A 15,103-nucleotide genomic window follows, 5' to 3' on the forward strand; every position below is an offset into this window, starting at 1 on the left:
TTTTCGAAGACCGTCAAGTAGAGAATTAATGGTCTATCAGGCATTGGTGATACTAAAATTGGGGCATTGGATAAATATTTCTTAATAATATCCAAAGTTTCTTGACATTCTTCATTCCAGACTTCAGGATTGTTCTTTCGAAGTAATTTGAACACTGGATCACATTTGTCAGTTAATTGAGAAATGAACCGAGATATATAATTTAATCTTCCCAAAAAGCCTCGAAATTCTTTTTTTGTATTGGGTGGTGGAAGATCTTGAATTGCTTTTACTTTATCTGGATCAATCTCGATTCCTTTTTTGCTGACCACAAATCCCAAAAGTTTCCCGGAAGTTACCCCAAAAGTGCATTTTGCGGGGTTGAGCTTTAATTGATACTTCCTCAATCTCTGGAAAAGCTTTCTCAGGTTTTGAATATGTTCTTTTTCAGTTCGGGATTTGGCAATCATGTCATCTACATATACTTCAATCTCTTTGTGCATCATGTCATGAAACAAAGTTACCATGGCTCTTTGATATGTTGCCCCTGCATTTTTCAATCCAAATGGCATCACTTTATAACAGAATGTGCCCACATGGTTACAAATGTTGTTTTTTCCATGTCTTCAGGATTCATTTTTATCTGATTATATCCTGAAAAACCATCCATGAATGAAAACCATGTGTGTCCTGCAGTATTGTCTACCAATGTGTCTATGTGGGGTAATGGAAAACTATCTTTCGGACTAGCTTTGTTGAGATCTCTGTAATCCACACACATTCGAACTTTCCCATTTTTCTTTGGTACGGGAACAATGTTGGCTACCCATTCTGGGTATTTAGCTGCCTGTAGGAAACCTGCATTGATCTGTTTCATTACTTCTTCTTTGATTTGCAACAACATTTCTGGCCTCATTCGTCTGAGCTTTTGTTGGACCGGTTTATATTCTGGATTGATTGGAAGCTTGTGTATCACTATATCTGTGCTTAAACCAGGCATATCTTGATAAGACCAGGCAAAGATATCTTTGAACTCTTGAAGGAGATTTATCAATTCTTGTTTTATCTGGATTGTCAGAGTAGTACCAATTTTCACCTCTTTCATTTCTTCATTTGTTCCCAGGTTCACAGTCTCAATCTCTTCTTTGTGGGGTAGAATTTGTTTGTCTTCTTTTTCTACCAATCTTAATAGTTCAGTAGGAACATCACATTCCAGTTCATCCTCACACCCATTGATTTCTTCCAGACATATATGTTGCTCTAAATTTATCTCTTGATTAAATTTAGGAATAAACATGCTATTAACATGGTGACACCTGTAAATTTAAGTCGGACATATTTCCGAAAGAATATAGTAAATTTATGAAATAAATAAATGTAAAAATGTAAGAAAATGTAAAAAATGATTGCCATCTGAAAATTTTAAAGAAAATTTCTTATATTTAACATAATTTCCTTTACAAGATAACAAAAAGTTTTCATATTTTTGAGCTAAACATAAAGATTAGTTCTGAATATTACTCTGCGTTAATATTAAAAACTATAGGAAGATCTTCAGTGGTCCAATTGTTGAGTGTTTCTCCAGGAAAACATGGGCGAATCCTATCCAAGTATTTGCCAGTCTTGTTGTCATTCATGATCATGTTGATAAATAATCCATTCATAGCTTCTTCAACTATGTTTTGATCTTTCGTCAACTTTTCCTCTTTAAAGGCTTCAACAAGCTGCTGTTCTACATTAATTGTTCCCCCTGATATGAATGTGGTCTTCAACTGTGGGAAAAACATGTGTTCCCAAAGGATTTCTTTCCCTTTCAACCTTGCCTTTCTATCTTCACATCTTCTTTTCATCTCTTTGTTTTTTTTGCTAAAAATTGGGCTTAAACCCAAGCCCAAAACGATCTTTCTTCATCTTTATACTTATAGGAACTGAAATCCCTTGAAGATTCTTTCCTAAACCTTTCCCAGCTTTAGCTTCGATGCCTAAAGTTTGTTGTACCGTCATCTTGGTGCAATCAGACAATCTGGGATATGGAATTTTGCTTCCTTCTGCAATAAAGGTTGCATTTACAAATTCAAGAGCTCGGAAAGAGCATTCAAGAGCATCATCATTGGTTTCGATATATGGAACATCACTTGTTACTGACGCAATGATTTCTTCTTCAGCTCCTACGCATATTAGTTGTCCATCAACAACAAATTTCAATTTCTGATGTAATGAAGAAGGAACGGCTCCTGCTGAATGAATCAATGGCCTCCCTAATAGACAATTATATGTAGGGTGGATGTCCATCACCACAAAGTCAATACTGTACACGACTGGTCCAATTAACAACGGTATTTCCATTTTCCCAAGCACTTCTTTTTGAGTACCATCAAATGCTCGCACTACATTCTGATAACTCTTCATGTGTGATTGATCCACAGGCATTCTTTGAAGTGTGACTAGAGGCATCAAGTTGAGAGCGGATCCATTATCAATCAATACTCCTGGCAACACATGACCATGACAATGTGTTTGTGATGTTCAAAGCTTTTACTGACCCCATTCCACCTTCCGGTATTTCATCATCCGTGAACGTTATGTAATTGTCAGCGGCTATATGTCCCACAATTCTATCAAGTTTATTGAGGGATATATCTTCAGGGATAAATGTTTGATTGAGAATTTTCATCAAAGCATTTCTATGTGCTTCTGAATTCATCAATAAATCAAGAATAGAAATTCTTACTTGTTGTTTGTGTAGTTATTCAACCACACTATACTCACTATGTTTCAAGAATTTCAAAAATTCTTGAGCTTGTTTTTCTGTCACAGGCTCATTAAATGCTGGAAGGGATTCATCCTCAAATACCTTCTGAGGTATTACCATGGTTTTTCCTTTTGCTTTCACTTGTTCTGAAGCATTAGATGTTTCGGGAGAGTAACATCTCCCACTTCTAGTAAAGAACCCAACTTCGCTCACTGCTTCAGACTTCGATGTTGTACCCAAACTCTGTTTTTTCTCTTCTGTTTTTTCTAGAGAAACAGATCCTCCTACCATTGAAACATTGGTAGTATAATTCCAAGGTACCCTGCGGGTATCTTTGTATGGAAATGGTAGAGGAGTGGTGATAACTACTTTCGGCTTTATTGGTGCAGGAATTGCCGTAGATGATTTCACATTAATGATCACATGATCATTTATTCTTTGATTAGGTTTAGAATCCTCTGATGAGCAAACATCATCCTCTTTTTTCCCTGGTTCTTCTTCAAAGAATTCTATTTCTCTGTTGTTCATCAATTTTTGCACCAAATCCCTAAACTCAGGACATAGTTGAATTTTATGCCCTTTCCTGATGATATTCACAATAATTCTTGCCTTCATTCTGCTTTGGCCTGAATTGTTGTGGAATTATACCGGCTAAAGAGAGTTGTTGGAATACCCAAACAAAAGGAGATTTAATTTCAGAAATGTCAGTTTTTGCTTTCTTTCTGTTCTCTTCCTGAATTGCATTCATGTTTTTATCTCCATGATTCGGCAATGGATGATTTGATGCAGATGGTGTATTGAATTCCAACTTTCCAGTGTTGATCAAATTTTGAACCACCCTTTTGAATGCCAAACAGTTTTCAATAAAATGACCCGTAATTCCTTCATGGTAAACACAATGTGCCTTTGTATCATACCAAGGAGGGAATGGTGGTTGCATGGGAACCAAAGGATAGGGCCGTATGACATCTGCTTTTAACAGCGAATCATAGATCTCCGCATATGGTACTGGTAAAGGTGTAAAAGATAACCTTTCATTTTCTTTTCGAGATCCTCTGGACTCTGTTCGATTAGTGTTTGTTTCCTCTTTCTTAACCCTTGGCTGGGTTATTGTAACACTTTTCGATGAATCCTTGTTGTAAGAATTTGCATTGTTGACTTCGTTCTCTTTTTTCCGGTACATAGGTCTTTTGGAACTAGACCCCTCATTTGATTCAATTTTGCCACTTTTCAAGACATTTTCAATGAGTTCTCCAGAAATGACCAAATCTGCAAAATTTCTGGTTGCATTCCCCATTAGATGATTTAAATAAGGAGCTTTCAATGTATGAACAAATATTACTGTGGCCTCTTTTTCTGACAAAGGTGGTTGAACTTGAGCTGCCGTGTCACGCCATCTCTGGGCATACTGTCTGAATGTTTCATTATTCTTTTTCTCCAAATTTTGGAGAGTCCATCTATCAAGAATCATGTCTGTTACGTGGCGGTACTGCTCTAAGAATGCTTTAGCCAGATCTTTCCAAGATCTAATGTTGGCTTTGGTTAATTGAGTATACCATTTTAAAGCCGGTCCTGTCAAACTATCCTGAAAGCAGTGAATTAACAATTTCTCGTCCTTCACATATCCTGCTATTCTTCGACAAAACATAGTAATGTGGGATGAAGGGCATGTAGTACCGTCATATTTATCAAATTCAGGAGCTTTGAACTTGATGGGAATGATTAAGTCTGGAACCAAACTCAACTCACTAGCGTCAAACCCATAAAATGATTCAGTTATTTCCACGGATTTCATTCGTTCTTCTAAGCTCTTGATCTGTCTGGTCAATTCTTCATTTACTTTTTGTTTCTCATTCAGCTCATTCAAATCTGGGATTAAATGCTCAGTATTAAAATTCCCTATTTTCACATCTGATATAAGCGGATTTTTACTTGAAGATGCAGGATCCACTTGTTGATTTTCCTGTGGTTTGGCTTCTTGAAATGCTGATGTACGAGCATTGATTTGTATATGTGTAGTACCAGAATGATAAATTGGTTCTGGTGGAAAACCTAGAGGATACATAGGTTCTTGGTCGAAAGATACAGGATTTTCAGGCATTTTTCCAATGATAGACTGTCTTTTAAACATGTCCTCTATTTTCTGCATCATGTTGTCTTGTGAATTTGCAATATTGGCTTCAATTTTCTCCAACTTCATTCTCATTTCTGCTTGTTCTTTATTATGCTGTTCCTCAATACGTTGTATTTTATCCTCCATAATTCTCTTAGTAGCTTGTCTAGTACCGTAGTGATGTTGTATTTCTCTTTTGGCCAGAATAACTGCGATTGAAAAATCTTTTAATATTATTTTTTCCAAATTTTAATTAATGAATTTTATCTTAATAAATAAAATAAAAAAAATATTCATAAAGAAATTATGAAATGAATGATGAATGTATGCAAAATGTATGTATGCAAAAAGGTATTGATCCCAAAAAGTTAACTGTCATAGAACAACTTTCATCGGCATACAAAAGTTTCTTTATAATAATTCATAACTACAGATAAGGCGTAGCTTTCCTATTAAGCTCTATAATTTCTTTCATTAACCATGACACCTTCTTTCCGATCTTAGAAACTGGATCAACGTGATGCTCAATTATTTTGGCTTCAACAGCTAATTCCCCAACATATCTAGCAACTTCACTCATTTGTACCATGGCCTCGAACACCATATTACTTCTTTCTTCACTTCTTTCCACATAGAAATTAGTTGACTTTTGCCATTGTTCATTCGTTCCTTCAAGAGTTTGCTCTAACTCAGTGATTCTGATTTGACAATTGTGCAGAATTTTTTCAAGATCTCTAATGCGTCTTCGCAGTGAAGCATTTTCTTCATTACTTTCTTTGAGATCATTAGGTCCTAGACGAACCTTTTCTTGAAATAATGACTCTTCAAGTTGCAAAATGTAAGCGTTAAATTCTGAGTTTTTGTTTCTAGACTGATCCAGATCTTCTTCAAGTTTTGTTTATGCTTCTTGCGTTCTTTGATTAAGCTTCTGGATTTGAACATCCTTGTTTCTGCATCTTTGCATCCAATTACTAGCCACTTCCTGCTCTACCTCAAGTCTGGTGTTGAAATTTTTTCTTTCTAGCTCCCATTTTTCTTTTTCAATATTGGATTCTTCCATCTTTTGGCCTCTGACTTCAAGTTCAGCAATCAGCTGGTTCATTTCAGATTCAAATCCCTTGAACATGATATTTTTCTCACTTTCAAATTTAACAAAGATGTCATTCTTCATCTCTTCTAAATATTTGGCTCGATTCCTTTCCTTTTGCATTTCATTCATGATCTCGCGGTGTTCAGCCTTGCTTTTTATAATTCGCTCTCTTCTGTCAACCTCAAAATCTTTCATTTTTTTCTTTCCTTTCTCAAGGCTTTTGAGTAGACGGCTATTCTTTCCTTTCAGATCTTCAACTCGTCTTTTCTCGATGTTCAATTCTCTGGTCATCTGTATTGTTGATTGGCTTGATCCTGATGCTTTCTGGGATTTATATAACTCCTGGTAATTTTTCTGTAATGCTCTGAATTCATCATCAACTTTTTCTTTATCTTTTCTCAACATTGCACATTGTGATGAATGAAAGTCAATGTCAACACCCAACATAGCTTTATCTTGTCTCATTTGCTCTAATTCTTTCGACCAGCCTTCTCTTTCTGCTTTAAACTCAGCTCTCATGATTTCAATCTCTGATGGAACCACCTTAATGCGATCTTCCATAGAGATATCCTCTTTTTGATCTGGTAGAGGAATATTTTCATTTTTCCTGGCAGATCTCCATTCTTCATAATCAGGAGTTAGCATTTCTTTTGCTGCTTTAGCTCGGATACAAAAAGTTGTTTTCCAAGCTGTAACGGCTTCCATGATATTTCTTTTATAATTTTTGCTGTGGAATGCGAACTCAGATGACTGTAATCCAGCAGTGACAGGTACAAATTGACGACCTTCATACTGTCTTATGACCAAGAGTTGTGCATATCCAATTCCTCCCCATAATCCTATCATCATTATCCAATTGTAATCTCCACATTTGTAAAAGAATTCCCTTTGGATTTGCCACGGGGCTCGCCAAACAATGTCATTGCTTTGCAGATTTCGAAAGGCATTAATCCACATATCTTTCTTAATTTCTTTCGGCCATTCTTGCTCCAGAAATTCTTTTAATGGTGAATAATCCGTGTTAAAGCGTCGGTATGAAACCTTTTCTGTCCTCCAGAAATGACTACGGATCCAAACATATAACAACTGGGTACACCCTGAGAATCGTCCACCTCCTAGCTTTCTACAAGCATTTAACGATCTGAAGGTCTCTGCTAGGATTGCAGAAGCAGGATTAATCTTTTTCGGTAGCTATTCAAACAAATCTACCACTGCAACTTCAACATATCCCAATACTTTTGGGAAGATGACCATACCATACATACCTAGAGCAAATAAATTGAATCGTACTTTAATATCTGGATGACTCTGAATAAGTTCTTTAATGTTGGTCCAAGCAATGCCTTCGCTTTCACCTTTTTATTTTGTACGGGATGCCACCCATTCTTCTCGTACCCCGGCAATCTTTGCTAATTTAACTCGAAAGGGTTGAGTTTTAATTGACTTTGAATAGATTCGATTCTCCAAAGCCCCTTCGATATGTAGCAAAGTTGTGTACTCTTCAATAGTAGGGACCAAGTCCTCTTTATTGAGAGTGAAGCAATTGTACCCTGGATTCCAGAATTGAATTAGGGCTCTGATTAATTCATCATCAACTTCGACATAGAGCAAATATGGGATGTCTCCGTAAGTCTGATAAAACTGCAATTTTTTGTTTGAATCCCAACTTTCCCAAATAATTCGCAAATCTTGCATATCATTTCTTTTTAGCGAAACTGGAGCATAACTGGCTAAGTCAGATACATAATCATCCTGCAGACTGTTTCCTTCTTGTCTTTGTAAATCCTCAGCCCACTGTCTTACTTCTGAGTTTAGAATTACTTGATTTGAACCCTTTTTATCCATGGATGAAGGCTTTCCAATGAGACAATTAACACAAGGATCAATGCCTTTTATCCTGTATGATGCTATGCAAACAGAAAAATAAAGAACACACAAAAAGAAAATAAATTAGTTTACATAATAAAGAAATTTAATAATAACATTTACATAAATATTTTTATTTAAACATGCTTTTTCTAAATTTAAATAATTTAAATATACATGTAATTTAATCAGTAAAGAAAATAAATAAATTAACAGGAAAGTTAGAATTCATTTCTCCTGTGTGTACACCTATTTTGGACAAAATTTCAGCATGACTTCAGATTGGAAGAGTTTCTAAGGTTTTTTTATATGCAGGGTTTCAGATCTAAGAATAAAAAGTACCCGAATTGTCCTTGTTAGTGCCCCCTTGGGTTACTAACCCTCAATCCTAGTCCATCACAGACTAGAATGGATCGAGTTCAATTCGAGGGGATACATTTCTCTATGCCTGACACGGAGAATAAATTCTCACGAAAACATAGAGTATATGAACCCCGAAAGTTACTTGCTAGGTCTGACACGGAGAATAAATTCTCACGAAGACGTCGCTTTCACTCCCACTTAAAAAGGACAAACTCAATTATAGAGCTTTATGTTATGCAATGCAAGTGTTGTGTGTGAGGAGAAATGTTCAAACCTTTGACAGAAAAATAAATAATGAAATAAAATACTTGCAAATAAAATGAAACATATAAATATTATGAAAATAATAAGTAAATATAAAAATTTTGAAAAGAAAGAATTAAAAATTAAATATATGAACTTTTAATTTTTAATTAATAGAGACAATTTATAATTGATTTTAAAGTTTGACTGGTCCCCAGCGGAGTCGCCAAGCTGTCGTAACCTATTTTCGTCTGGGCACGAAATTTTAAATTTGGCGGGAAAAGTGATGTGAATAAATGGTTTTGAAAATAATTTGGGAGTCGCCATCGGCCTTTTGGGTTAGGTAGGTCGAATACCTAAAAAAAAATATCTTTTAAAAGAGTTTTTAAGAAAATATCAATTAAAAGATAAAACTGATCTGCGTTTATAACCAAAAATTTGTTCTTTTTAATAATAAAAAGGGATTCGTGGTCGATTACGTTTAGGGAAGGATTAGCACCCCTACAACGCCCAAAATTGGTACTTTTTAATTATAAATTGTCTCTATTATTAAAAATTAAAAAAATTCAAAATATATTTAATTTATAATCCTATTATTTCAAAATTATAAAAAATATTTAAAATTATCAGAAAAGGACTTCTAGGTGCCTTAAGACAGCTCTTTTCTTTGATATTGATAAATATTAATTTAAATTAAATAATATTTTTTATAATTTTTAATTTTAAAATACCAGAATAGGACATCCAGTTGTATTAAGACTGTCCTTTTCTTCGATATTGACAAATAAATATTAAAATAATTTATTTAAAATAAATATCTATTTATTATATATATATTTATGACTACATAATAATAATAAAAATATTTAGACAAGTAAAATTAAAATAATAAATACAATTAGAACCATGTATTTAAAAGCAATAAAAGAAATAAAAACATTTAAAATAAGTGACTAAATTATAGTAAAATTAAAATTAAAAACCTAATTCATAATTAATCAAAATTACAGGGATTAAACATGCTATTTTCTTATTTAATAATTTAGTGACTAAAATAAACTTATTTAAAATTCGAATATAAGATTAAAATAAATTAAAAATATATACTCAGGATTAAAATATTAATTATTAAAATTAAAGGACTAAATATGATATTTATCCTAAATATATTATTTTAATATAAAGGACTAAAATAAATGAAATTGAAATTAAAGATCTAAATTAAAAGTATTATAAACTCGATTTAGTGACTAGAATGTAAAAATTACAAGTTGGAATGGCTTCGGACGGGGTTTACCCTTTATGAAATTACAGAAATACCCTCCCCGAAACGACGTCGTTTGGGAGAGGGTATTAATACCCTAAGCCGGCTGGCCCTACGGGCCAGCTTCTCATTTCCTTATTTCTGTTCTCTCTCTAACAGAGAGAGAACAAATTTCTCTCTGCCTTCTCTCTCTAACCGTTAATAGATCGGACCGTCCTAAGGGCGTTTCCGGTGCTCTTTTTCCTTAAAAAGCTCCTAATCGGAGCAAATCTACAAAAGTACCTTCGGTTTTCGTTGTATCCGGCGACGGTTGGGGTTCTCCGATGACAGAGTAAGTTTCTCTTCTTTCTTTTTCTTTCTTTCTTTTCTATTTCTTTGCTGTGTTGTTGTTGAGATCGTTGGTAGTTTTTTAGTATCTTGTATCTCTCTCGGTCTCCTGTGTGGTCTCCGTCTCTCTCTGTTGTTCTCTTGTTTCTGCTCGCAGATGGGGTGATGGCTTTATAGCCATCACCGGTGTGGCCATCGGACCGGTCCGAAGAGCGGATTTCGGTGAGTCACCAAAGCTATGCTGGTGACTCACCATAGAGGCGACGTGGACGGTCGGGGTTGTGGCAGCAGAGCTTCTGGAGGCTTCTTCGAGGTGGCTTCGTGGCATTGGTGGAGTGTAGGCAGCGGACATGTGGCCTTCTGGAACCAACGGCGGTGGCTGAAGACTTCTGAGGCGGCTGGAAACCATTGAGGCGGCGGCACACGGGGTTAGGGTTAGAAAACCCTAACTGAAACCCTAAATGTTTTAGGGTTTCCATCTGGTTTGGGCTTGTAATATGGGCCTGATTATTGGGCTCCGGGTTTTGTAATATTAATAAATAAATAATATATAATAATAATAATAATAATAATTATAATAATAATAATAATAATAATATAAATAAAATTAAAATGAAAAAAATGAATATCTTCAACAATGGTACTATTTAATTTGAACAGATAAATACTTAGGATCATAAGTTAAAGTTAGCTTCGAAGTTACTTATAGGTTTCTTGACTTTTTTCATGTGGGAAAAAGTCATTGGTGACCCAAGAAGATGTTTTTCAGCACTATGTGTTGAATTTGTTTGTTGGATTGCAGTTTGCAAAAGTTGGCTTGGTATGGGTGGACGTGGTTGGTTTGATGCGTCTGCCTGCTCTATTTTCTGAGCTATGGTTAAATCAATTAGCTTTTTCTGATGCCTTTGCAAATACCAAAGGTTCCACTCCATGTTGTATGATAATGTTCGAAGCTATTCTGACTAAATACACAACTTTAGTTTACGATCTATTTTCAGTTTCACTTCAAAATGCCTTTTTTATTATTCTTTAATTTGAATTGAAGCATCAATAAGATAAAAAAAACATGAATGGTTTAACAGCTAAATAATGGATCTGCATGCCTTTAGACTTGAGGGCCGAGGCTAAGCTTGAGTGCGACACGGGCAAAATCATTTGGGAATCAAGAAAACATATTTTTGCATAAAGTTAAAGAACAATTCCATTGCTCCAAAGGGACCAGAATATTTAGACCAAGTTTATTCTCAAGGCATGATGCAAGTGTTCTTAATGGTTAAGAAATTGTTGTTATTCATTGAGATCTTATGTTCAAAAACCGTGTAGGCGTATGAGTGTTCACTGTTAAATGATTGGAAAAAAATTCGAACATATACTAAATTTGTATTTGTTTAAAATTTATCAAAAACATTTTTTGCTCGGGAAATACATGTTAAAGATATGTATTGAACGTTATTTTTTTTTCAAAATAAAATTTGTATAATTTCTTTAGTTTGTGGCATGTAATTTTCATTTCTTCTATATTAATTTTGAATGATGCCACCGTGGAAAAAAGATTCTAAAAGTCACAACGTTGGAAAAATTTTGTACAAAAACTGTCTTTTGGAAAATATTTTGTACATGGTGATCTTTGTTAAAAGGATGCTATATTGGCTAATAATATTACTTGGGTGTGATTTTAGTAAAAAAATATATAATAAGTATTATTCCCATAGTATTTCCTATATAAAGTATGTGTAAAGAGGAAATTTGGGGAAAAGAAACCTTGAGAAAGAAAATGAAGAAAGAAGAGAAAGCGAGGTGAATGTAGGAAGAAAATGACGAAACAAAAATCCTAAACAATATATATAATGAAAATTTTGTAAATATTGTAAAATATAATGAGAATTTTTGTATTAATTAAGTAATTTATCAGATATCTATTTTTTAAATAATCTATTTTATTGATAGATATTAAGTACAATGATAATATCTAACCATTTAAAATAAATACACACAAAATTAAAGATGGGCCATTTAACAAGTGGTTATTCGGATTGGCCTAATATTAGAAAGAAAAGAAGGCTTGGTGCAATGAAAAGAAGGGGGTGGACTAGCCGTTACAAATTTGAATTTCTAGGCAACGGTCAGAAATTTTCTTCACCCCTTTATAAAAAACAAAACGCCTACTCTCAAACCCTCACAACTCACAACTTCTCTTTCTCTCTCTCGCTATCTGTAAAAGCACTGAATACGAAGAACGGGGAAAGAGTTCTTGTGGATCCGTTCTTCGTATGCCCGTCCTGCTCATCTGCTGATTTCTTCCTTTGGTTTTGATTCTTTCGAAAAACCCTTTGTGGATCTGTTTTCTTGTTCTTCTTCGTAAAGCAAGAGAAGAGAATGGCAACGACAAATGGGTACACAGGAAACACACCAGTGGCCTCTACCACTGGATCAAAACAGCTTACATCCACCGCCAGGACTGTTGATTCTCAATCTGTTCTTAAAAGGTTTTTCCCAACTCTCTCTTTTACTACTTTGCATTGGATTTTGTTTCTAAACTAGGTCAAATCGAAGTTAATTTTGTGGATTTGATTTTCTTTTTTTTTTTTTTTTTTTTTGGGTGTCAACAGGTTGCAAACCGAATTGATGGCTTTGATGGTAAGAATTGAACTCTAATACTGCCTTGAATCTGTTTGATGTTTTGCTTCTTCGAAACAAAAGGAATTAGTTCTAAATTTATATAATGTATGATAGATGGGTGGGGATCCTGGAATATCAGCATTCCCAGAAGAGGACAACATATTTTGCTGGAAAGGAACAATTAAAGGAAGCAAAGACACAGTTTTTGAAGGAAAAGAATACAAACTGTCTCTTGCATTCCCTAATGATTACCCTTTTAAACCCCCAAAGGTTAAGTTCGAGACCGCCTGTTTCCATCCGAATGTCGATGTCTACGGCAACATTTGCTTGGACATTCTTCAGGTAAACTAGAAACAATCTCCTGTCTCTTGTTTACAGGGGAAACAAATAATCCTTGATGCATAACTGTTTGTGTTTGTAGGATAAATGGTCATCTGCTTATGATGTAAGAACCATACTGCTATCTATCCAAAGTCTCCTCGGAGGTATTTATTTTGGCTTCTTCTTCTTCTTTAAAAAATTAGAGTTTTTAGTATGAGATTTGAGGGGTTTTGTTTAAATGCAGAACCAAACATCAACTCACCTTTGAACACCCAAGCAGCTCAGCTTTGGAGCAATCAAGAAGGTACCTTTGTTTTAGTTTGAATATAATAGCTTCAATTTTTGAATGTTTTGTGTCTGATTGTTGTTTTATGTTTCTGGATTCTGCAGAATATAGGAAGATGCTTGACAAACTTAATTCATGATTTGGAGAAATCAAAACAGGAGATTTTATGTTTTTCATTTTATTTTTTTAGTGGAATTGAATGGTTGAGAACATGGGGGTGGGTTCATTGCAGAGTTCAATAAGATGATGGAAACTGGTTATAATACTGGATATTTTCTCCAATTACTTGTGTTTTTGCTTCATAGTGTATTGTCCAAATAAAATTTTAATCATGATTAAGATGATATCAAATGATTCGGAAGCCCAAGTACAAGAAATCAGAATAATAAATATTTAAAGATTAATCTATCCGTATCTGTTCTGAATTTTCTTAATTTAATGACATCATGCTTACAAATATGTTGTAAACGTAGTCACTGGTGCTCCTCCTCTAGAAACAACAATGATTCTTTTAATTTGGTTCGTACTAGGTAAAAGGGACGTATTTTCTCAAAGCAATTATGGAAACCTTACATTTATTTATTCAGCACAAAGGGTAGAAAATATAGTTTCACAGGCTAATGAACATTTCACCGTCTAACTCCAGCCAGACAGCTTGGCCAGGAATGTATATGCATTTGAAGTTTAACTGAGGGAACCAATATCTGTAAAATTAATCTGTTAAGCACGTTAAAAAATGTTATCCAATAAATGCATAACACATGATACTTGTTCGTTTTCTTCCATAACTCATTTTGTCACTCTTTATTACTTATTTTTGTTGTCTAGGTAAATAAACCAAAAAAAATGAAATCCTACTAAGATAGAAAAGAGAAAAAAATATTTTGAGCACCCACGCTTTTTTTTTCTTTCTAGATAGAAGCTCTAGTATTATTAAAATGTAAGAATATCCAAAATTATAATAAAAATTTACAACTATCATCGTAAACTAAATACATAATTTGAACTTTTTTTTATAACATCAAAACTAGCCAATTTAAATCATAAGGACTATTCATAAAAAAGGTTAGAAACCCAACCAAAAGATCCGAACAAAGGTATATACGAACAAATCTGATTGCATAGATAAATAAATCACAAAAGATAATTAAACTATTGAACTACCACATAGAATTGCAAATCAGAGCCGAGCGTCATAAGTAACTATCCATGAACACAAAATCACACATCCAAATTTAATATGAAGGTCCATAGCAGGGAATAGGCCTGTAAACGAACGAACACGAACGAGAGTATGTTCATGTTCGTTTATTTAACTTTAACCAAACAAATTAACGAACACGAACATAAACGAACAAAAAAAATTCTTGTTAGTGTTCATTTATTAAAGAATGTAGCTTGTTCGTGTTCGTTAATGTTCGTCCATTTAAATGATAAACAAACACAAATGAACAAACATAAACGAACACATTAAATGAACATAAACGAACATAAATGAAAATATATTTTTTTCTTTCCTAACAATTTTAGGATTATATTTTATTTAATTGTTTTGGGCTTTTTATTTGTATGTAAAATAAATTGAATTTTAAAATATTTATGGGTATCAGATTAAAATTTATTGAGCTTTAATATTTTAAATGGATCTAGAGAGATTGGGCTAAACATAAATGAACGCACATAAACGAACAAACATATTACCGAATGTTCACGAACGTAAATGAACGAACGAGCCCTCTATTCGTTTTTGTTTATTTAATTAAATGAACATAAAATCTTGTTCATGTTCGTTCGTTTAATAAATAAATGAACATAAACGAACTTTCCATATAACGGTACGTTGAATGTTCTGTACGTTTACAAGCCTAGCAGGGAAGATC

The 15,103-nt window shown here is 33.9% G+C and overlaps 1 protein-coding gene across 2 annotated transcripts; it reads left to right on the forward strand.

The window, feature by feature from the left end:
• The first annotated feature begins 12,187 nt into the window (after positions 1-12,187).
• On the forward strand, positions 12,188-14,786 carry LOC120120582 (ubiquitin-conjugating enzyme E2 19-like). Of its 2 annotated transcripts, XM_039140188.1 has the most exons (7): positions 12,188-12,483; positions 12,607-12,634; positions 12,731-12,958; positions 13,038-13,101; positions 13,182-13,241; positions 13,328-13,399; positions 14,762-14,786. In XM_039140188.1, the coding sequence occupies exons 1-6, from the start codon at positions 12,374-12,376 to the stop codon at positions 13,360-13,362; spliced, it is 525 nt and encodes a 174-aa protein (XP_038996119.1). In that variant the 5' UTR covers positions 12,188-12,373; the 3' UTR covers positions 13,363-13,399; positions 14,762-14,786. The 2 variants fall into 2 exon arrangements, with proteins under 2 accessions (XP_038996119.1, XP_038996118.1); XM_039140187.1 differs by lacking the exon at positions 14,762-14,786 and having other exon boundaries at positions 13,328-13,505.
• The last annotated feature ends 317 nt before the right edge of the window (positions 14,787-15,103 follow it).

The sequence above is a fragment of the Hibiscus syriacus genome, unplaced genomic scaffold (assembly GCF_006381635.1).
Source record: "Hibiscus syriacus cultivar Baekdansim isolate YM2019G1 unplaced genomic scaffold, ASM638163v2 tig00110342_pilon, whole genome shotgun sequence".
NCBI lineage: Eukaryota > Viridiplantae > Streptophyta > Magnoliopsida > Malvales > Malvaceae > Hibiscus > Hibiscus syriacus.

Bases quoted from the DNA above. Each gene is read 5' to 3' on its own strand.
- LOC120120582 (XM_039140188.1), top strand. From the start codon at position 12,374: ATGGCAACGACAAATGGGTACACAGGAAACACACCAGTGGCCTCTACC. The intron at 12,959-13,037 runs GTAAACTAGAAA...TTGTGTTTGTAG, and splicing joins TTTGCTTGGACATTCTTCAG to GATAAATGGTCATCTGCTTA. The intron at 13,102-13,181 runs GTATTTATTTTG...GTTTAAATGCAG, and splicing joins TATCCAAAGTCTCCTCGGAG to AACCAAACATCAACTCACCT.